Source organism: Phaenicophaeus curvirostris, unplaced genomic scaffold, assembly GCF_032191515.1.
Source record: "Phaenicophaeus curvirostris isolate KB17595 unplaced genomic scaffold, BPBGC_Pcur_1.0 scaffold_405, whole genome shotgun sequence".
In the NCBI taxonomy this organism is placed as follows: domain Eukaryota; kingdom Metazoa; phylum Chordata; class Aves; order Cuculiformes; family Cuculidae; genus Phaenicophaeus; species Phaenicophaeus curvirostris.
In genome coordinates, this window is record NW_027206994.1 from 17,560 (window position 1) to 38,009 (window position 20,450).

Below are 20,450 nucleotides of genomic sequence, written 5' to 3' on the forward strand. Positions count from 1 at the left end.
TAGGGATGAGGAGAGGATGGGATTGGGATGAAGAAGGGTTGGGATTAGGGATGAAGAGGGGTTGGGATTGGGATGAGGAGGGATTGGGGATGGGATGAGGAGGGGATGGGATTGGGATCAGGGATGGGATTGGGGTGAGGAGGGGATGGGATTGGGGTGAGGAGGGGATGGGATTGGGGATGAGGAGAGGATGGGATTGGGATGAGGAGGGGATGAGGGTTGGGATTGGGGATGAGGAGAGGATGGGATTGGGGTTGGGATCAGGGATGGGATTGGGATGAAGTGGGGATGGGATTGGGGATGAGAAGGGTTGGGATTGGGGATGGGATTAGGGATGAGGAGAGGATGGGATTGGGATGAAGAGGGGTTGGGATCAGGGATGGGATTAGGGTGAGGAGGGGATGGGATTGGGATGAGGAGGGGATGGGATTGGGGATGGGATTGAGGATGAGGAGGGGGTGGGATTGGGGTGAGGAGGGGATGGGATTGGGATGAGGAGGGATTGGGATTGAGGATGAGGAGGGATTGGGATTGGGGATGAGGAGGGGATGGGATTGGGATGAGGAGGGATTGGGATTGGGGATGGATTTGGGATGAGATTGGGATGGAGATGGGATTGGGGTGGGATTTGGGATGAGGAGGGGATGGGATTGGGATGAGGAGGGGATGGGATCAGGGATAGGATTGGGATGGGGATGGATTTGGGATTGGGGTGGGATTAGGGATGAGGAGGGGACGGGATTGGGATGAGGAGGAGGAATGGGAGAGGTTGGGGCACAGGGATTGGGATTAAGGGGCGTGGGGCCGCAGAGTTGGGGCCGCGGCTTGGATTGGGATTGTCAATGTTGGAATGAAAACAGGGATTGGGATGGAGACGGGATGGAGGGAGGGGGCCAGGGCTGCGGATTGGGATTAGAGGACGGGGATTAGGATGGGAACGGGGCCAGGGAGCCCTAATCCCGCTGTGTGTCCCCCTCCAGCTCCCGCCCGGAGCACCAAATCCCCGGGAAAGGGACCCGAGGGGGGCGGCTGCGACCCCCGCATGGCGGCAACCGGGCTCACCGAGAGCCAGCTCCAGCTCTCCGTGGAGGTGAGGAAAAGAGGGATTATCGGGTGGAAAACGGGGATTAGGGGCTGGAAAAGCGGGATTGGGGGCTGGAGAAGTGGGATTGGGGGTGGAAAACTGGGATTAGGGGCTGGAAAAGTGGGTTGGGGGCCTGAATCCTGAGCTTGAGAGCTCAGTTCCTGGGCTGAGGGGCTGGAATCCTGAGATTAGGGGCTGGAATCCTGGGATTGGGGCTGGAATCCTGGGATTAGGGGCTGGAATCCTGGGATTGGGGCTGGAATCCTGAGATTAGGGGCTGAAATCCTGGGATTGGGGCTGGAATCCAGAGATTAGGGGCTGAAATCCTGGAATTAGGGCTGGAATCCTGAGATTAGGGGTTGACATCCTGGGATTGGGGCTGGAATCCTGGGATTAGGGTCTGAAATCCTGGGATTGGGGCTGGAATCCTGAGATTAGGGGCTGAATTTTGGTATTCTGTGCTGAATTTTAGGGTTGGGGGCTGGAATCTTGGGTTTAGGGGCTGAATTTTGAGATTGGGGCTGGAATCCTGGGTTTGGGGCCTGGAATCTTGGGATTAGGGTCTGAAATCTTGGGTTTAGGGTCTGAATTTCGAGATTAGGGTCTGGAATCCTGGTATTAGGGTCTGAATTTTGAGATTAGGGTCTGGAATCTTGGGTTTAGGGTCTGAATTTCAAGATTAGGGTCTGAAATCTTGGGTTTCGGGGCTGAATTTTGAGATTAGGGTCTGAAATCTTGGGTTTCAGGTCTGAATTTCGAGATTAGGGTCTGAAATCTTGGGTTTAGGGTCTGAATTTTGAGATTAGGGTCTGAAATCTTGGGTTTAGGGTCTGAATTTCGAGATTAGGGTCTGGAATCCTGGTATTAGGGTCTGAATTTTGAGATTAGGGTCTGGAATCCTGGTATTAGGGTCTGAATTTTGAGATTAGGGTCTGAAATCTTGGGTTTCGGGTCTGAATTTTGAGATTAGGGTCTGAAATCTTGGGTTTCGGGTCTGATTTTTGAGATTAGGGTCTGGAATCCTGGTATTAGGGGCTGAATTTTGAGATTAGGGTCTGAAGTCTTGGGTTTAGGGTCTGAACTTTGAGATTAGGGTCTGGAATCCTGGTATTAGGGGCTGAATTTCGAGATTAGGGTCTGAAATCTTGGGTTTAGGGTCTGAATTTTGAGATTAGGGTCTGGAATCGTGGTATTAGGGTCTGAATTTTGAGATTAGGGTCTGAAATCTTGGATTTAGGGTCTGAATTTTGAGATTAGGGTCTGAAATCTTGGATTTAAGGGCTGAATTTTGAGATTAGGGTCTGAAATCTTGGGTTTAGGGTCTGAATTTTGAGATTAGGGTCTGAAATCTTGGGTTTCGGGTCTGAATTTTGAGATTAGGGTCTGGAATCCTGGTATTAGGGTCTGAATTTTGAGATTAGGGTCTGAAATCTTGGGTTTAAGGTCTGAATTTTGAGATTAGGGTCTGAAATCTTGGGTTTAGGGTCTGAATTTTGAGATTAGGGTCTGAAATCTTGGATTTAGGGGCTGAATTTTGAGGTCAGAGTCTGGAATCCTGGTCTTGGGGCTGGAATTCTGGGATTCGGAGGTCTGGATTTACCTTTTTTCCCGCCTCGCAGGTGCTGACGTCGCACTCGTGCTCCGAGGAGGGGCTGGAGGACGCGGCCAACGTGCTCCTGCAGCTCTCGAGGGGCGATGGGGCCACGCGGGACACGGTCCTGCGGCTGCTGCTCAGCGGCGCCCGGCACCTCGGGGGGTCCCTGTGCCGGCAAATCGGTCAGTTTGGGGCACTTGGTGGAATTTTTGGGGGTTTTGAGGGATTTTTTTGGAGTCTTGAGGGGTTTTTGGGGGGGAGTTTGGAGGTTCTGTGAGGACAAATGCCAAAAAATGAGGTTCTTGAGATGTTTTGGGGGGAGAAACTCCGAAAAAGGAGGTTCTTGAGATGTTCTGGGGGGAGAAACTCCCAAAAAGGAGGTTCTTGAGATGTTTTGGGGGGACAAACTCTCAAAAAGGAGGTTTTTGAGATGTTTTTTGGGGAAAAAAAACCAAAAAAGGAGGTTCTTGAGATGTTCTGGGGGGAGAAACGCCAAAAAAGGAGGTTCTTGAGATGTTTTGGGTGGAGAAACTCCCAAAAAGGAGGTTTTTGAGGTGTTTTGGGTGGATAAACTCCAAAAAGGTTTTTGAGGTGTTTTTGAGGTGTTTTGGGGCAACAAACTCCAAAAAAGGAGGTTTTTGAGATGTTTTGGGTGGAGAAACTCCCAAAGAGGAGGTTTTTGAGATGTTTTGGGTGGACAAACTCTCAAAAAGGAGGTTTTTGAGATGTTTTGGGTGGTTAAACTCTCAAAAAGGAGGTTTTTGAGGTGTTTTTGAGGTGTTTTGGGGCAACAAACTCCGAAAAAGGAGGTTTTTGAGATGTTTTGGGTGGATAAACCCCCAAAAAGGAGGTTTTTGAGATGTTTTGGGTGGATAAACTCCCAAAAAAGGAGGTTTTTGAGCTGTTTTGAGGGCACAAACCGCGTTGTGACCACCCCCCCAGGGACCCTCCTGGCCGAGCTGCGCGAGTACAACCTGGAGCAGCAGCGGAGGGCGCAGAGCGAGGCCCCCTCGCCCGAGGGGCTCCCCGAGGAGCAGCCGCCCAGCGCCAAGCTCAAGGGCAAGATGCAGAGCCGGTGAGTGCCCCCCGACGTTCACTCTGGAACCTACTGAGGGTTCTCGTCCTCGTCGTTCACTCTGGAACCTACTGAGGGTTCTCGTCCCCATCGTTCACTCTGGAACCTACTGAGGGTTCTGGTCCTCGTTGTTCACTCTGGAACCTACTGAGGGTTCTTGTCCTCGTCGTTCACTCTGGAACCTACTGAGGGTTCTCGTCCCCGTCGTTCACTCTGGAACCTACTGATAACTCTTGCTCCTAGTGTTAAAACCCTTGAGGCTGGAATCCTGGGATTAGGAGCTGCAATCTTGGGATTAGGGGCTGGAATCCTGGATTTAGGGGCTGAATTTTGGGATTGGGGGCTGAAATCCTGGATTTAGGGGCTGAATTTTGGGATTAGGGGCTGGAATCCTGGATTTAGGGGCTGAATTTTGGGATTGGGGGCTGGAATCCTGGATTTAGGGGCTGAATTTTGGGATTAGGGGCTGGAATCCTGGATTTAGGGGCTGAATTTTGGGATTTGAGGCTGGAATCCTGGATTTAGGGGCTGAATTTTGGGATTTGAGGCTGGAATCTTGGGTTTAGGGGCTGAATTTTGGAGTTCGGTGCTGAATCTTGGGATTAGGGGCTGGAATCCTTGTCTTGGGGGCTGGAATCCTGGGTTTAGGGGCTGGAGTTTTGGGATTGGAGGCTGAATTTTGGGATTTGGGGTTGAATTTTGGGATTCGGGACTGAATCTCAGGATTGGGGGCTGGAATCTTGGGTTTAGGGGCTGAATCCTTGGAGTAGGCTCTGGATTCCTGAGATTTGGGGCTGAAATCCTGGGATTGGGGCTGGAATCCTGGGTTTAGGGGGCTGAATTTTGGGATTTGGGACTGGAATCCTGGGTTTGGGGCGGGAATCCTGGGTTTAGGGTCTGAAATCTTGGGATTAGGGTCTGGAATCCTGCGTTTGGGGGCTGAATCTTGGGATTAGGATGTGGATTCCTGAGATTTGGGGCTGGAATCCTGGGTTTGGGGCTGGAATCCTGGGATTTGGGTCTGAAATCTTGGGATTAGGGGCTGGAATCCTGGGTTTAGGGTCTGAAATCCTGGGATTAGGGTCTGGAATCCTGGGTTTGGGGGCTGCATCTTGGGATTAGGGTCTGGACTCCTGAGATTTGGGGCTGAAATCCTGGGTTTGGGGCTGGAATCCTGGGTTTAGGATCTGAAATCTTGGGATTAGGGTCTGAAATCCTGGGTTTGGGGCTGGAATCCTGGGTTTAGGGTCTGAAATCTTGGGATTAGGGTCTGGAATCCTGGGTTTAGGGTCTGGAATCCTGGGTTTGGGGGCTGAATTTTGGGATTTGGGTCTGAAATCCTGGGTTTAGGATCTGAAATTTTGGGATTAGGGTCTGGACTCCTGAGATTTGGGGCTGAAATCTTGGGATTAGGGGCTGGAATCCTGGGTTTAGGGTCTGAAATCTTGGGATTAGGGTCTGGAATCCTGGGTTTGGGGGCTGAATCTTGGGATTAGGATTTGTATTCGTGAGATTTGGGGCTGGAATCCTGGGTTTGGGGCTGGAATCCTGGGTTTAGGGTCTGGAATCCTGGGTTTGGGGGCTGAATCTTGGGGATTAGGATCTGTATTTGTGAGATTTGGGGCTGAAATCCTGGTTTTGGGGCTGGAATCCTGGGTTTGGGGGCTGAATCTTGGGATTAGGGTCTGGACTCCTGAGATTTGGGGGCTGAATTTTGGGATTAGGGGCTGGAATCCTGGGTTTAGGGTCTGAAATCTTGGGATTAGGGTCTGGCATCCTGGGTTTGGGGGCTGAATCTTGGGATTAGGATTTGTATTTGTGAGATTTGGGGCTGAAATCCTGGTTTTAGAGTCTGAAATCTTGGGATTGGGTCTGGAATCCTGGGTTTGGGGGCTGAATCTTGGGATTAGGATTTGTATTCGTGAGATTTGGGTCTGAAATCCTGGGTTTGGGGCTGGAATCCTGGGTTTAGGGTCTGAAATCTTGGGATTAGGGTCTGGAATCCTGGGTTTGGGGGCTGCATCTTGGGATTAGGGTCTGGACTCCTGAGATTTGGGGCTGAAATCCTGGGTTTGGGGCTGGAATCCTGGGTTTAGGGTCTGAAATCTTGGGATTAGGGTCTGGAATCCTGGGTTTGGGGGCTGCATCTTGGGATTAGGGTCTGGACTCCTGAGATTTGGGGCTGAAATCCTGGGTTTGGGGCTGGAATCCTGGGTTTAGGATCTGAAATCTTGGGATTAGGGTCTGAAATCCTGGGTTTGGGGCTGGAATCCTGGCTTTAGGGTCTGAAATCTTGGGATTAGGGTCTGGAATCCTGGGTTTGGGGGCTGAATCTTGGGATTAGGATTTGTATTCGTGAGATTTGGGGCTGGAATCCTGGGTTTAGGGGCTGAAATCTTGGGTTTAGGGTCTGAAATCTTTGGATTAGGGGCTGGATTCCTGAGATTAGGGTCTGGAATCCTGGCTTTAGGGGGCTGAATCCTGGGTTTGGGGCTGGAATCCTGGGTTTGGGGGCTGCAATCTTGGGATTAGGGTCTGGAATCCTGGGTTTAGGGGGCTGAATTTGGGGATTTGGCTCTGAAATCCTGGGATTTGGGTCCGAAATCCTGATTTTGAGGCTGAAATCCTGGTTTTGGGGCTGGAATCTTGCCGTTCACTCTGGTCCCTACTGACGCCCCGCTCTCTCTCTCTCTGTCTCTCCCCCCCCCACTCAGGTTCGACACGGCGGAGAGCGTGGTGATCGTGGCCTCGCAGAAGCGCGCGCTGGGCGGGCGGGAGCTGCAGCTGCCCTCCATGTCCGTCCTCACCTCCAAAACCTCCACCCAGCGCTTCTTCCTCCGCGTCCTCCAGGTCATCATCCAGCTCCGCGACGACACCCGCCGCGCCCACAAGAAAGCCAAGCAGGCCGGCCGCCTCGGTAAAAAGGGGGGGGGGGGGGGCCGCGGGGCTGGGGGACCCCGATTTTGAGCCCCTTTCGCGGGGGGTTTGGGCCCCCTCGAACGTGTCCGTGTGTCCCCCCCGCAGGCGCCGGGGCCCTGGGGGCGGCGGGCAGCATCCAGGCGGCCGTGCGGCAGCTGGAGGCCGAGGCCGACGCCATCATCCAAATGGTACGTGACGGGCAGCGGGGCCGGCGGCCGCAGCACGCGCACACGGTTAGCACCCCCACCTGCTTCCCACTTCCTCTTCCTCTTCCTCTTCTCTTCCTCCTTTTCCTCTTCCTCCTTTTCCTCTTCCTCCTTTTCCTCTTCCTCCTTCTCTTCTTTCTCTTCCTCCTCCTCTTCGTCTTCTCTTCCTTCTCTTCATTCTTCTCTCTTTCTCCTCCTCTTCCTCCTCCTCTCCATCCTCCTCTTTTCCTTTTCCTCCTCCTCTTCCTCCTCTCCATTCTCCTCTCTTCCTCTTCTTCATCCTTCTCTCTTTCTCCTCCTCTTCCTCCTTTTCCTCCTTCTCTTTCTCCTCCTCCTCCTTCCGTTCCTTCTCCTCCTTCTCTTCCTTCTCTTCATCCTCCTCTGTCTTCTCCTCTTCCTCTTCTTCCTCCTCCTCTCCATCCTCCTCTCTTCCTCTTCCTCCTCCTCTTCTTCCTCCTCTTCCTCCTCCTCTTTCTCCTCTCCATCCTCCTCTCTTCCTCTTCTTCATCCTTCTCTCTTTCTCCTCCTCTTCCTCTTCTTCCTCCTCCTCTCCATCCTCCTCTCTTCCTTTTCCTCCTTCTCTTCCTCCTTTTCTTTCTCCTCTCCATCCTCTTCTTTTCCTCTTCTTCATCCTTCTCTCTTTCTCCTCCTCTTCTTCTTCTTCCTCCTCCTCTCTTCCTCTTCCTCCTCCTCTTCCTCCTTCTCTTTCTTCTCTCCATCATCTTCTCTTCCTTCTCTTCATCCTTCTCTCTTTCTCCTCCTCTTCCTCCTCCTCTCCATCCTCCTCTCTTCCTTTTCCTCCTCCTCTTCCTCCTCCTCTCCATCCTCCTCTCTTCCTCCTTCTCTTTCTCCTCTCCATCCTCTTCTCTTCTTCATCCTTCTCTCTTCATTCTCCTCCTCTTTCTCTTCCTCCTCTTCTTGCTTCTCTTCCTCCTTCTCTTTCTCCTTCCCTTTCTCCTCTCCATCCTCTTCTCTGCCTCTTCTTCATCCTCCTCTTCCTCCTCCTCTTCTTTCTTTCTTCTCTCCATCCTCCTCTCTTTCTCCTCCTTCTCTTCTTCCTCCTCCTCTTCATCTCCTCTGCTGCCTCTTCCTCCTTCTCTTTCTCCTCTCCATCCTCTTCTCTTCCTCTTCTTCATCCTCCTCCTCTTTACCCTTTTTTTCATCATTCTCCTCTCCTCCTCTTCATCCTCTTCTCTTTCTCCTCTTCCTTCTCTTCCTTCTCCTTTTCCTTCCCTCCTCCTCCTCTTCCTCTTCCTCCTCCTTCTCTTCCTTCTCTTCCTCCTCTTCCTCTTTCTCCTCTCGCCCCATTCCCCTCGTGGCTTTTCTCCTTCTGGAGCCTCCTCCTCTTCGTCCTCCTCTCCTCTTCCTCCTCCTCTCCTCTTCCTCCTCTGCTCCTCCTCTTCTTCATCGTCTTTCTCTTTACCCTTTTCTTCATCCTCTTTCTCCTCTTCTTCCTCTTTTTCTTCTTCATCTTGTTTCTCTTCTTCATCCTCCTCATTCATCTTCTTCATTCTCTTTCTCCTCTTCATCCTCCTCTTTCTCCTTTTCATTCTCTCCTCCTCTTCATCCTCCATTCCTTCATCCTCCTCCTCCTCTTCCTCCTCTTTTCTCCTCTTCATCTTCCTTCTTTCTTCTCTTCATCCTCCTCTTCCTCCTCTGCTCCTCCTCTTCATCTTCCTTCTCTTTACCCTTTTCTTCATTCTACTCTTCCTCTTCTTCATCCTCTTCTCCTCATCTTCATCCTCGTCCTCTTTACCCTTTTCTTCATCCTCCTCTTTCTCCTCCTCCTCCTCTTCTCCTTTTCATTCTTCTTTCTCCTCTTCCTCCTCCTCGTCTCCATCCTCTTCCTCCTCCTCTTCCTCCTCCTCTTCATCCTCTCCTCTTTCTCCTCTCATCCCCCTCCTCTCCTCTGCTTCATCCTCCTCTCTTTCTCCTCTTCATCCCCTCTTCACCCTCCTCATCCTCTTCATCCTCCCCTTCTCCTCTTCATCATCCTCTCTTCATTCTCTTCCTCCTCTTCATCCTCCTCCTCCTCTTCATCCTCCTCCTCTTCTTCCTCCTCCTTTTCTTCCTCCTCCTCCTCTTCCTCCTCCTTTTCTTCCTCCTCCTCCTCTTCCTCCTCCTTTTCTTCATCTTCCTTTTCTTCATCCTCCTCCTTTCTTCCTCCTCCTCCTTCTTTTCTTCATCCTCCTCCTCTTCTTCATCTTCCTCCTCTCTTCATCCTCCTCCTCTTCTTCATCCTCTTCTTCATTCTCCTCCTTTTCTTCATCCTCTTCTTCATCCTCCTCCTTTTCTTCCTCCTCCTCCTCTTTTCATCCTCCTTTTCTTCATCCTCCTCCTCTTTTCATCCTCCTTTTCTTCATTCTCCTCCTCTTCTTCATCTTCCTCCTCTCTTCATCCTCCTCCTCTTCATCCTCCTCCTCTCTTCATCCTCCTCCTTTTCTTCATCCTCTTCTTCATCCTCCTCCTTTTCTTCATCCTCCTTTCTTCCTCCTCCTCCTCTTTTCATCCTCTTCTTCATCCTCCTCCTCTCTTCATCCTCCTCCTCTTCATCCTCCTCCTCTCTTCATCCTCCTCCTTTTCTTCATCCTCTTCTTCGTCCTCCTCCTCTTCTTCGTCCTCCTCCTCTCTTCATCCTCCTCCTTTTCTTCATCCTCCTCCTCTCTTCATCTTCCTCCTTTTCTTCATCCTCTTCTTCATCCTCCTCCTCTTCTTCATCCTCCTCCTTTTCTTCATCCTCCTCCTCCTCTTTCTCCTCCTCCTCTTCCTCCTCCTCCTCTTCTTCCTCCTCCTCCTCTTCCTCCTCCTCCTCCTCTTCTTCCTCCTCCTCTTCCTCCTCCTCCTTTTCTTCATCCTCTTCCTCCTCCTCCTTTCTTCATCCTCCTCCTTTTCTTCATCCTCCTCCTCTTTTTTATCCTCCTCCTCTTTTTCATCCTCCTTCTCTTCTTCATCCTTCTCCTCTTCATCCTCCTCCTCTTCATCCTCCTCCTCTTCTTCATCCTCCTCTTCTTCTTCTTCCTCCTCTTCTTCCTCCTCCTCTTCCTCCTCCTCCTCTTCATCCTCCTCCTTTCCTTCATCCTCCTCCTCTTCTTCATCCTCCTCTTCTTCATCTTCCTCCTCTTCTTCATCCTCCTCCTGTTCTTCATCCTCTTTTTCTTCCTCCTCCTCCTCCTCTTCCTCCTCCTCCTCCTCCCCTTCCCCCCCTCCCCCTCCTCACCGTGTCCCCCCCCCCCGCAGTCGGAGGCCCCCCCGGACGCCGCCCCCCGGCGCGACGAGTCTCCCATGGACGTGGACCAGCCCTCGCCCGCCCCGCAGGACCCCCCGGCCCTGGGTGAGACCGCCGACCCCTACAAACCACTACAAACCAGTATAAACCATTATAAACCACTATAAACCACTATAAACCAGTATAAACCAGTATAAACCAGTATAAACCACCCACTTAGGCCCCATCTAGCCCCCCCAGTTTATCCCAGTAAGGACTCTGGGCTCAGGGTGGGTTCTCTATGGAACCAACTGGTGCTGCTCCCAGTTTATACTGGTCTGGGGTGGGTTGAACTGGGAACTGGGGGCTGTTAAACCAGTTAACCCCCCCAAACCAACCAGTTAGACCCCATTCAGCCCCCCCAGTTTATCCCAGTAAGGACTCTGGGCTCAGGGTGGGTTCGGTCTCGCTCTAACTGGTGCTGCTCCCAGTTTATACTGGTCTGGGATGGGTTGAACTGGGAATTGGGGGGGTGTTAGAGCCATTAACCCTTTCACAACCAGCCAGTTCGACCCCATTTAGCCCCCCCAGTTTATCCCAGTAAGGACCCAGCCCCGCCTTGAGCTCGGGGTGGGTTCAATATCGAACCTACTGGTGCTGCTCCCAGTTTATACTGGTCTGGGATGGGTTGAACTGGGAATTGGGGAGTGTTAAAGCAATTAACCCTTTCACAACCAGCCAGTTCGACCCCATTCAGCCCCCCCAGTTTATCCCAGTAAGGACCCAGCCCCGCCTTGAGCTCGGGGTGGGTTCGATATCGAACCGACTGGTGCTGCTCCCAGTTTATACTGGTCTGGGATGGGTTGAACTGGGAGTTGGGGGCTGTTAAACCAGTTAACCCCCCCCAAACCAACCAGTTAGACCCCATTCAGCCCCCCCAGTTTATCCCAGTAAGGACTCTGAGCTCAGGGTGGGTTCGATATCGAACCTACTGGTGCTGCTCCCAGTTTATACTGGTCTGGGATGGGTAGAACTGGGAGTTGGGGGGTGTTAAACCAGTTAACCCCCCCCAAACCAACCAGTTAGACCCCATCTAGCCCCCCCAGTTTATCCCAGTAAGGACCCAGCCCCACCTTGAGCTCGGGGTGGGTTCGATATCGAACCAACTGGTGCTGCTCCCAGTTTATACTGGTCTGGGATGGGTTGAACTGGGAATTGGGGGGTGTTAAAGCCATTAACCCTTTCACAACCAGCCAGTTCGACCCCATCTAGCCCCCCCAGTTTATCCCAGTAAGGACTCTGGGCTCAGGGTGGCTTCTCTATGGAACCAACTGGTGCTGCTCCCAGTTTATACTGGTCTGGGATGGGTAGAACTGGGAATCGGGGGGGTGTTAGAGCCATTAACCCTTTCACAACCACCCACTTAGACCCCATCTAGCCCCCCCAGTTTATCCCAGTAAGGACCCAGCCCCGCCTTGAGCTCGGGGTGGGTTCGATATCGAACCAACTGGTGCTGCTCCCAGTTTATACTGGTCTGGGATGGGTTGAACTGGGAGTTGGGGGCTGTTAAACCAGTTAACCCCCCCAGACCAACCAGTTAGACCCCATCTAGCCCCCCCAGTTTATCCCAGTAAGGACTCTGGGCTCAGGGTGGGTTCGGTATCGCTCTAACTGGTGCTGCTCCCGGTTTATACTGGTCTGGGATGGTTGAACTGGGAGTTGGGGGCTGTTAAACCAGTTAACCCCCCCCAAACCAACCAGTTAGACCCCATCTAGCCCCCCCAGTTTATCCCAGTAAGGACTCTGGGCTCAGGGTGGGTTCTCTATGGAACCAACTGGTGCTGCTCCCAGTTTATACTGGTCTGGGATGGGTAGAACTGGGAACTGGGGGGGTGTTAGAGCCATTAACCCTTTCACAACCCCCCACTTAGACCCCATCTAGCCCCCCCAGTTTATCCCAGTAAGGACCCAGCCCCACCTTGAGCTCGGGGGGTGGGTTTGATATCGAACCAACTGGCGCTGCTCCCAGTCCGGGACTGGTTTGAACTGGTCGGGGGGGTCCCCCCTGTTCCCCCCCCTCCCCTTCAGGTCCGGAGGCGCCGCCGGCTGGGGGGGAGCGTGACGAGCGCCCCCCCGAGCTGCCCCTGCTGAGCGAGCAGCTCGTGCTCGACGAGCTCTGGGACATGCTGGGCGAGTGTCTCAAGGAGCTCGAGGAGTCCCACGACCAACACGCCGTCCTCGGTGAGTCCCCAGCACCCCAAAAAAACCTCCCCGGCACCCCAAAACCCCCCCCCGGCACCCCAAAATCCAGCCCCCCCCCACCAATATCCCCATTTCCCCCTTAGCGCTTCCAGATCCCTTGTAAACGTCGAGGATCCCCTGTGGTTTAGGGGTCCCCCCTGTGATTTAGGGGTCCCCCCTGTGATTTTGGGGTCCCCCCTGGGATTTAGGGGTCCCTCCTTGGGATTTAGGGGGGTCCCCTGTTATTTAGGGGGGTCCCCAAACCAACACCCTCCCCCCCCCATCACTGGGGCTCAGCTCCACTCAGCATCCCCGCAGCTTTTTGGGGTCCCCCCATTCATTTGGGGCTCCCCCTCTTATTTAGGAGGGTCCCCAAGGCCCTCAGGGGGTCCCCAAGACCTTCAGGGGGTCCCCAAGGCCCTCAGGGGATCCCCAAGGCCCTCAGGGGGTCCCCAAACCAACCCCCCCCCCAACCCCATCACTGGGGCTCAGCTCCACTCAGCATCCCCGCAGCTTTTTGGGGTCCCCCCATTCATTTGGGGCTCCCCCTCTTATTTAGGGGGGTCCCCAAGACCTTCAGGGGTTCCCCAAGGCCCTCAGGGGGTCCCCAAACCAACCCCCCCTCCCAACCCCATCACTGGGGCTCAGCTCCACCTGGCATCCCCGCAGCTTTTTGGGGTCCCCCCATTCATTTGGGGCTCCCCCTGTTATTTAGGGGGGTCCCCAAGACCTTCAGGGGGTCCCCAAGACCTTCGAGGGGTCCCCAAGGCCCTCAGGGGGTCCCCAAACCAACCCCCCCTCCCAACCCCATCACTGGGGATCAGCTCTACCTGGCATCCCCGCAGCTTTTTGGGGTCCCCCCATTCATTTGGGGCTCCCCCTCTTATTTAGGGGGGTCCCCAAGGCCCTCAGGGGATCCCCAAGACCTTCAGGGGGTCCCCAAGGCCCTCAGGGGATCCCCAAGGCCCTCAGGGGGTCCCCAAACCAACACCCCCCCCCAACCCCATCACTGGGGCTCAGCCCCACTCGGCATCCCCGCAGCTTTTTGGGGTCCCCCCATTCATTTGGGGCTCCCCCTCTTATTTAGGGGGGTCCCTAAGGCCCTCAGGGGGTCCCCAAGACCTTCGGGGGGTCCCGAAGGTCCTCAGGGGGTCCCCAAACCGCTGGGGCTCAGCATCCCTGCATCTTCGGGGTACCCTCCGCTTTTTGGGGTGTCCCCGCCACCCTCACTTTACACACCCCCCCCATTAATTTGGGGCTCCCCCTGTGCTTTAGGGGTCCCCAAAACCCTCGGGGGGGTCCCCAAAACCCCTTTCCTTTAACCCCTTTTCCCCCTCTTCCTTTAACTTTAATCCCTTATTTCCCTGTTTCCTTTACTTTTAACCCCTTATGTCCCTGTTTCCTTTAACTCCTTTCATTTCAACCCCTTATTTCCCCTTTTTCCTTTAATTTTAACCCCTTGTTTCCCTCTTTCCTTTAATTTTAACCCCTTATTTTCCCCTTTCCTTTAACTTTAACCCCTTTTCTTTAATTTCAACCCCTTATTTCCACCTTCCCTTTACTTTTAGCCCCTTATTTCCCATTTCCTTTAATTTCAATCCCTTGTTTCCCCTTCCCTTTACTTTTAACCCCTTATTTCCCCCTTTCCTTTCCTTTTAACTCCTTATTTCCCCCTTCCCTTTGATTTCAACCCCTTATTTCCCCTTTCCTTTACTTTTAACCCCTTATTTCCCCTTTCCTTTAATTTTAATCCCTTATTTCCCCCTTTTCTTTAATTCCAACCCTTTATTTCCCCCTTTCCTTTCCTTTTAACCCCTTATTTCCCTCTCTCCTTTACTTTTAATCCCTTATTTCCCCCTTCCCTTTACTTTTAACCCCTTATTTCCTAGTTTCCTTTAGCTTTAACCCCTTTTTCCCCACTCTCCTTTACTTTTAACCCTTTATTTCCCTGTTTCCTTTACTTTTAACCCCTTATTTCCCCTTCCCTTTCCTTTTACCCCCTTATTTCCCCTTCCCTTTACTTTTACCCCCTTATTTCCCTCTTCCCTTTACTTTTAGCCCCTTATTTCCCCGTTTCCTTTACTTTTACCCCCTTATTTCCCCCTTCCCTTTACTTTTAGCCCCTTATTTCCCCCTTCCCTTTACTTTTAACCCCTTATTTCCCCTTTCCTTTAATTTTAAACCCTTATTTTCCCCTTTCCTTTAATTTCAACCCTTTATTTCCCCCTTTCTTTTCCTTTTAACCCCTTATTTTCCCCTTTCCTTTAACTTTAACCCCTTTTCTTTAATTTCAACCCCTTATTTCCCCCTTCCCTTTGCTTTTAGCCCCTTATTTCCCCCTTTCCTTTCCTTTTAACTCCTTATTTCCCCCTTCCCTTTGATTTCAACCCCTTATTTCCCCCTTCCCTTTACTTTTAGCCCCTTATTTCCCCTTTTCCTTTAATTTTAACCCCTTATTTCCCCCTTCCCTTTACTTTTAACCCCTTATTTCCCATTTCCCTTTCATTTTAACCCCTTATTTCCCCCTCTCCTTTACTTTTAGCCCCTTATTTCCTCATTTCTCTTACCTTTAACCCCTTATTTCCCGGTTTCCTTTAGCTTTAACCCCTTATTTCCTGGTTTCCTTTAGCTTTAACCCCTTATTTCCCCGTTTCCTTTAGCTTTAACCCCTTATTCCCCATTTTCCTTTCGCTCCAGCCCCTTTCCTCCCCCCTCCCCTTCCCTTTTAACCCTTCGTTTCCCTTCCCGCAGTGCTCCAGCCGGCGGTGGAGGCGTTTTTCCTGGTCCACGCCACGGAGCGGGAGAGCAAACCCCCCGTGCGGGACACGCGGGAGAGCCAGCTGGCTCACATCAAGGACGAGCCCCCCCCGCTGTCCCCCGCGCCCCTCACCCCGGCCACCCCCTCCTCCCTCGACCCCTTCTTCTCCCGGGAGCCCTCGGCCATGCACATCTCGGCCAGCCTGCCCCCCGACACCCAGAAATTCCTGCGCTTCGCCGGTGAGGAGCAGGGTTTGGGGGGGCTGGGAGGGGATTTGGGGGGGTTGGGAAGTGATTTGGGGGTGTTGGAGTGGGATTTGGGGGCTTAGAAGGGGATTTGGGGGTGATGGGAGGGGATTTCGGGGGTTAGAAGGGGATTTGGGGGTGATGGGAGGGGATTTGGGGGTGATGGGAGGGGATTTGGAGAGGTGAAAGGGGGATTTGGGGTGCTGAGAGGGGATTTGGGGGTGTTGGGAAGTGACTAGGGGGTGTTGGGAGGGGATTTGGGGGCTTTGGAAAGGGATTTTGAGGGGTGAAAAGGGGATTTGGGGGTGCTGAGAGGGGATTTGGGGGTGTTGGGAGGGCATTTGGGGGTGTTGGGAGGGGATTTGGGGGTGTTGGGAGGGTATTTGGGGTGTTAGAAGGGGATTTGGGGGTGTTGGGAGGGGATTTGGAGAGGTGAAAGGGGGATTTAGGGGTGTTGGGAAGTGATTTGGGGGTGTTGGGAGGGGATTTGGGGGTGTTGGGAGGGGATTTGGAGAGGTGAAAGGGGGATTTGGGGTGCTGGGAGGGGATTTGGGGGTGTTGGGAAGTGATTTGGGGGTGTTGGAAGGGGGTTTGGGGGGGTTGGGAGGGGATTTGGAGAAGTGAAAGGGGGATTTGGGGTGCTGAGAGGGGATTTGGGGGTGTTGGGAGGGGATTTGGGGGTGTTGGAGTGGGATTTGGGGGCTTAGAAGGGGATTTGGGGGTGATGGGAGGGGATTTGGGGGCTTTGGGAGGGGATTTGGAGAGGTGAAAGGGGGATTTGGGGTGCTGAGAGGGGATTTGGGGGCGTTGGGAAGTGATTTGGGGGCGTTGGGAGGGGATTTGGGGGCGTTGGGAAGGGATTTGGGGGTGTTGGGAGGGGATTTGGGGGCGTTGGGAAGGGATTTGGGGGTGTTGGGAGGGGATTTGAGAGGTGAAAGGGGGATTTGGGGTGCTGAGAGGGGATTTGGGGGTTGGGAGGGGATTTGGGGGGCTTGGGAGAGGATTTTGAGGGGTGAAAAGGGGATTTGTGGGGTTAGAAGGTGATTTGGGGGTGTTGGGAGGGGATTTGGGGGCTTTGGGAGGGGATTTTGAGGGGTGAAAAGGGGATTTGGGGTGTTGGAGTGGGATTTGTGGGGTTAGAAGGGGATTTGGGGGTGTTGAGAGGGGATTTTGGGGTGTTGGGAGGGGATTTTGGGGCGTTAGGAGGGGATTTTTAGGAGCAGGAAGGGGATTTGGGGTGTTGAGAGGGGAATTTTGGGGATTTTGAGGGGATTTGGGGGGGTCTGGTGGGTTAGAAGGGGATTTGGGGGTGTTGGGAGGGGATTTGGGGGTGTTGGGAGGAGATTTTGGGGGTGAGAAAGGGATTTGGGGGTGTTGGGAGGAGATTTTGGGGGGGAGAAAGGGATTTGGGGGTGTTGGGAGGGGATTTTGGGGGGTCTGGCAGGTTTGAAGGGGATTTGAGGGTGTTGGGAGGGGATTTGGGGGTGTTGGGAGGGGATTTTGAGGGGTGAAAAGGGGATTTGGGGTGTTGGAGTGGGATTTGTGGGGTTAGAAGGTGATTCGGGGGTGTTGGGAGGGGATTTTGGGGGTGAGAAAGGGTTTTGGGGTGTTGGGAGGGGATTTTTGGGGTGTTGGGAGGGGATTTGGGGGGGTCTGGCAGGTTAGAAGGGGATTTGGGGGTGTTGGGAGGGGGTTTTGGGGCTGAGAATAGGATTTGGGGGTGTTGGGAGGGGCTTGTGGGGTGTTGGGAGGGGATTTGGGGGTGTTGGAAGGAGATTTTGGGGGTGAGAAAGGGATTTGGGGGTGTTGGGAGGGGATTTGGAGAGGTGAAAGGGGGATTTGGGGTGCTGAGAGGGGATTTGGGGGTGTTGGGAGGGGATTTGGGGGTGTTGGGAGGAGATTTTGGGGGGGAGAAAGGGATTTGGGGGTGTTGAGAGGGGATTTTGGGGCATTGAGGGGGAATTTCGGGGTGCTGGGAGGGGATTTTGGGGCATTAGGAGGGGATTTGGGGGCGTTGGGAGGGGATTTGGGGAGGTGAGAAGAGGATTTGGGGTGCTGGGGGGGTGGATTTTGGGGTGGGACGGGGATTTTGGGGTGCTGAGAGGCGATTTGGGGGCGTTAGGAGGCGATTTGGCGCGTGGGGAAGAGATTTTGGGGCTCTGGGAGTGGATTTGAGGCCTTTGGGGTGGCGGCACTTAACCTTTTTGCAGGCCTCTACTTCTTAACCTGGGGGGGGACCCCAAATTTCAAGCAAACACCCCTAAAACTGCTTTTTTTTTTTTAATTAATGGATCTAATTAATTTCTTAGAGACCCACCGGACGGTGCTGAACCAGATCCTGCGCCAATCCACGACCCACCTGGCCGATGGCCCCTTCGCCGTCCTCGTCGACTACATCCGCGTCCTCGACTTCGACGTCAAGCGCAAGCACGTCCCGGGGCCCTCGAGGAGGGATCAAAAAAGATGGGGGGGTCCCCCAAATTGCCTCTGAACCCCCTTTTTTTTTTTTGGGGGGTTCCCCCTTTAGGTACTTCAGGCAGGAGCTGGAGCGGCTGGACGAGGGGCTGCGCAAGGAGGACATGGCCGTCCACGTCCGCCGCGACCACGTCTTCGAGGACTCGTACCGCGAGCTGCACCGCAAATCCCCCGAGGAGATGAAGAACCGCCTGTGAGGGGCCCCCCCAACCCCAAAACGGGCACCCCGAGATTTTCAGGGACCCCCCACAGGGGCCTTCAAACCCGCCCCCCCCCCCCCCAACCTCTTCCAGGCCTCCATTTTTGCCTCTAAATCCCTCCAAACACCTTCCAGTCCCCCATTTTCTCCCTCAAAACCCCCCTCAGGCCCCCATTTTTCCTCTGGGATCCCCCATTTTCACCCCAGCCCCCCAAGATTTATCCTCCCCCCATCCCATTCCCCCACCCAAGCCCCAAATTTTGCCTCCAGCCCCCCCCAAAACCCCCTCAGCCCCCCAAATTTTTCCTTCTGAGCATCCAATTCCCTCCCCAGCCCCCAAAACACCCCCCCCAGCCCCCAATTTTTACCCCCAGACCCCAATTTTCACCCCGCTTTCCCCTCAAAACACCCCCCAGCCCCCCAAAAACACCCCCTAACCCCCAGTTTTTGCCCCCAGGCCCCAATTTTCACCCCTAAGCCCCCCAGCCCCCAATTTTCACCCCCCAAACCCCTCCAGCCCCCAATTTTCCCCCCCAGCCCTCAGTTTTCACCCCCCAACCCCTCAAAACACCCTCAGCCCCCACTTTTCACCCCCAAACCCCCCCCAGCCCCCACTTTTCACCCCCTAACCCCTCCTAGTCCCCAATTTTCACCTCCCTAACCCCCCAAACCCCCCCAAGTCCCAAATTTTCACCCCCAGCCCCCCAGTTTTCCCCCCCAACCCCCTAAAACACCCTCCAGCCCCCAACTTTCACCCCCCTAACCCACCGAATCACCCCCAAACCCCCTCCAGCCCCTAATTTTCACCCCCAAACCCTCCCCAGTCCCCAATTTTCCCCCCCAAGCCCCAATTTTCACCCCCAAACCCCTTAAAACACCCTCCAGCCCCAAACTTTCCCCCCCAAATCACCCCCTAAACCCCCCCCAGTCCCCAATTTTCACCCCCCAACCCCCTAAAACACCCCCTAAACCCCCCCAGTCCCCAATTTTCACCCTCAAACTCCCCCAGCCCCCCCATTTTCACCCCTTAACCCCCAATTTTCCCCCCCAACCCCCTAAAACACCCTCCAGCCCCCAACTTTCACCCCCCTAACCCACCGAATCACCCCCAAACCCCCTCCAGCCCCTAATTTTCACTCCCAAACCCTCCCCAATCCCCAATTTTCCCCCCTAACCCCAATTTTCCCCCCCCTTACCCCCAATTTTCCCCCTCTAACCCCCAATTTCCCCCCCCAACCCCCAATTTTCACCCCATAACCCCCAATTTTCCCCCCCAACCCCCAATTTTCCCCCCAACCCCCAATTTTCCCCCCTCTAACCCCCAATTTTCCCCCTCTAACCCCTAATTTTCCCCCCCAAACCCCCAATTTTTCCCCCCAAACCCCCAATTTCCCCCCCCAAACCCCCAATTTTCCCCCCCCAACCCCCAATTTCCCCCCCCCAACCCCCAATTTCCCCCTCTAACCCCCAGTTTCCCCCCCCAACCCCCAATTTCCCCCCCCAAACCCCCCAATTTTCCCCCCCTAACCCCCAATTTCCCCCCCAAACCCCCAATTTTCCCCCCAAACCCCCAATTTCCCCCCCCAAACCCCCAATTTTCCCCCTCTAACCCCCAATTTTCCCCCCCAACCCCCAATTTCCCCCTCTAACCCCCAATTTCCCCCCCCAACCCCCAATTTTCCCCCCCCAACCCCCAATTTTCCCCCTCTAACCCCCAATTTTCCCCCCCAAACCCCAATTTTCCCCCCAACCCCAATTGTCACCCCTTAACCCCCAATTTTCCCCCCAAACCCCCAATTTCCCCCCCCAAACCCCCAATTTCCCCCCCAAAACCCCAATTTCCCCCCCAAACCCCCAATTTCCCCCCCAACCCCCAATTTCCCCCCAACCCCCAATTTCCCCCCCCAACCCCCAATTTTCCCCCCCCTAACCCCCAATTTTCCCCCCCCCGAACCCCCAATTTCCCCCTCTAACCCCCAATTTTCCCCCAACCCCCAATTTTCCCCCCCAACCCCCAATTTCCCCCTCTAACCCCCAATTTTCCCCCCCAAACCCCCAATTTCCCCCCCCAAACCCCCAATTTTCCCCCCAACCCCCAATTTCCCCCCTCTAACCCCCAATTTCCCCCCCCAACCCCCAATTTCCCCCCCCAAACCCCCAATTTCCCCCCTCTAACCCCCAATTTTCCCCCCCAAACCCCCAATTTTCCCCCCCAACCCCCAATTTCCCCCCCTAACCCCCAATTTCCCCCCCTAACCCCCAATTTCCCCCCCTAACCCCCAATTTTCCCCCCCAACCCCCAATTTTCCCCCTCTAACCCCCAATTTTCCCTCTAACCCCCAATTTCCCCCCCTACCCCCAATTTCCCCCCCAACCCCCAATTTTCCCCCTCTAACCCCCAATTTCCCCCCCCAACCCCCAATTTTCCCCCCCAACCCCCAATTTCCCC

The 20,450-nt window shown here is 54.1% G+C and overlaps 1 protein-coding gene across 1 annotated transcript in view; it reads left to right on the plus strand.

Annotated features, from left to right (window-relative positions):
- LOC138735061 (E3 ubiquitin-protein ligase HUWE1-like) overlaps positions 1 to 20,450 on the plus strand; it is a gene marked incomplete at its 5' end in the record, with an annotated part of 49,141 nt that overhangs the window by 17,453 nt on the left and 11,238 nt on the right. Inside the window, 10 exon segments of the mRNA XM_069882927.1 lie at positions 981 to 1,090; positions 2,704 to 2,860; positions 3,621 to 3,753; positions 6,468 to 6,670; positions 6,778 to 6,905; positions 10,116 to 10,209; positions 12,172 to 12,324; positions 15,076 to 15,321; positions 17,637 to 17,754; positions 17,855 to 17,995. Of these exon segments, the coding sequence (XP_069739028.1) occupies positions 981 to 1,090; positions 2,704 to 2,860; positions 3,621 to 3,753; positions 6,468 to 6,670; positions 6,778 to 6,905; positions 10,116 to 10,209; positions 12,172 to 12,324; positions 15,076 to 15,321; positions 17,637 to 17,754; positions 17,855 to 17,995 (1,483 nt within the window).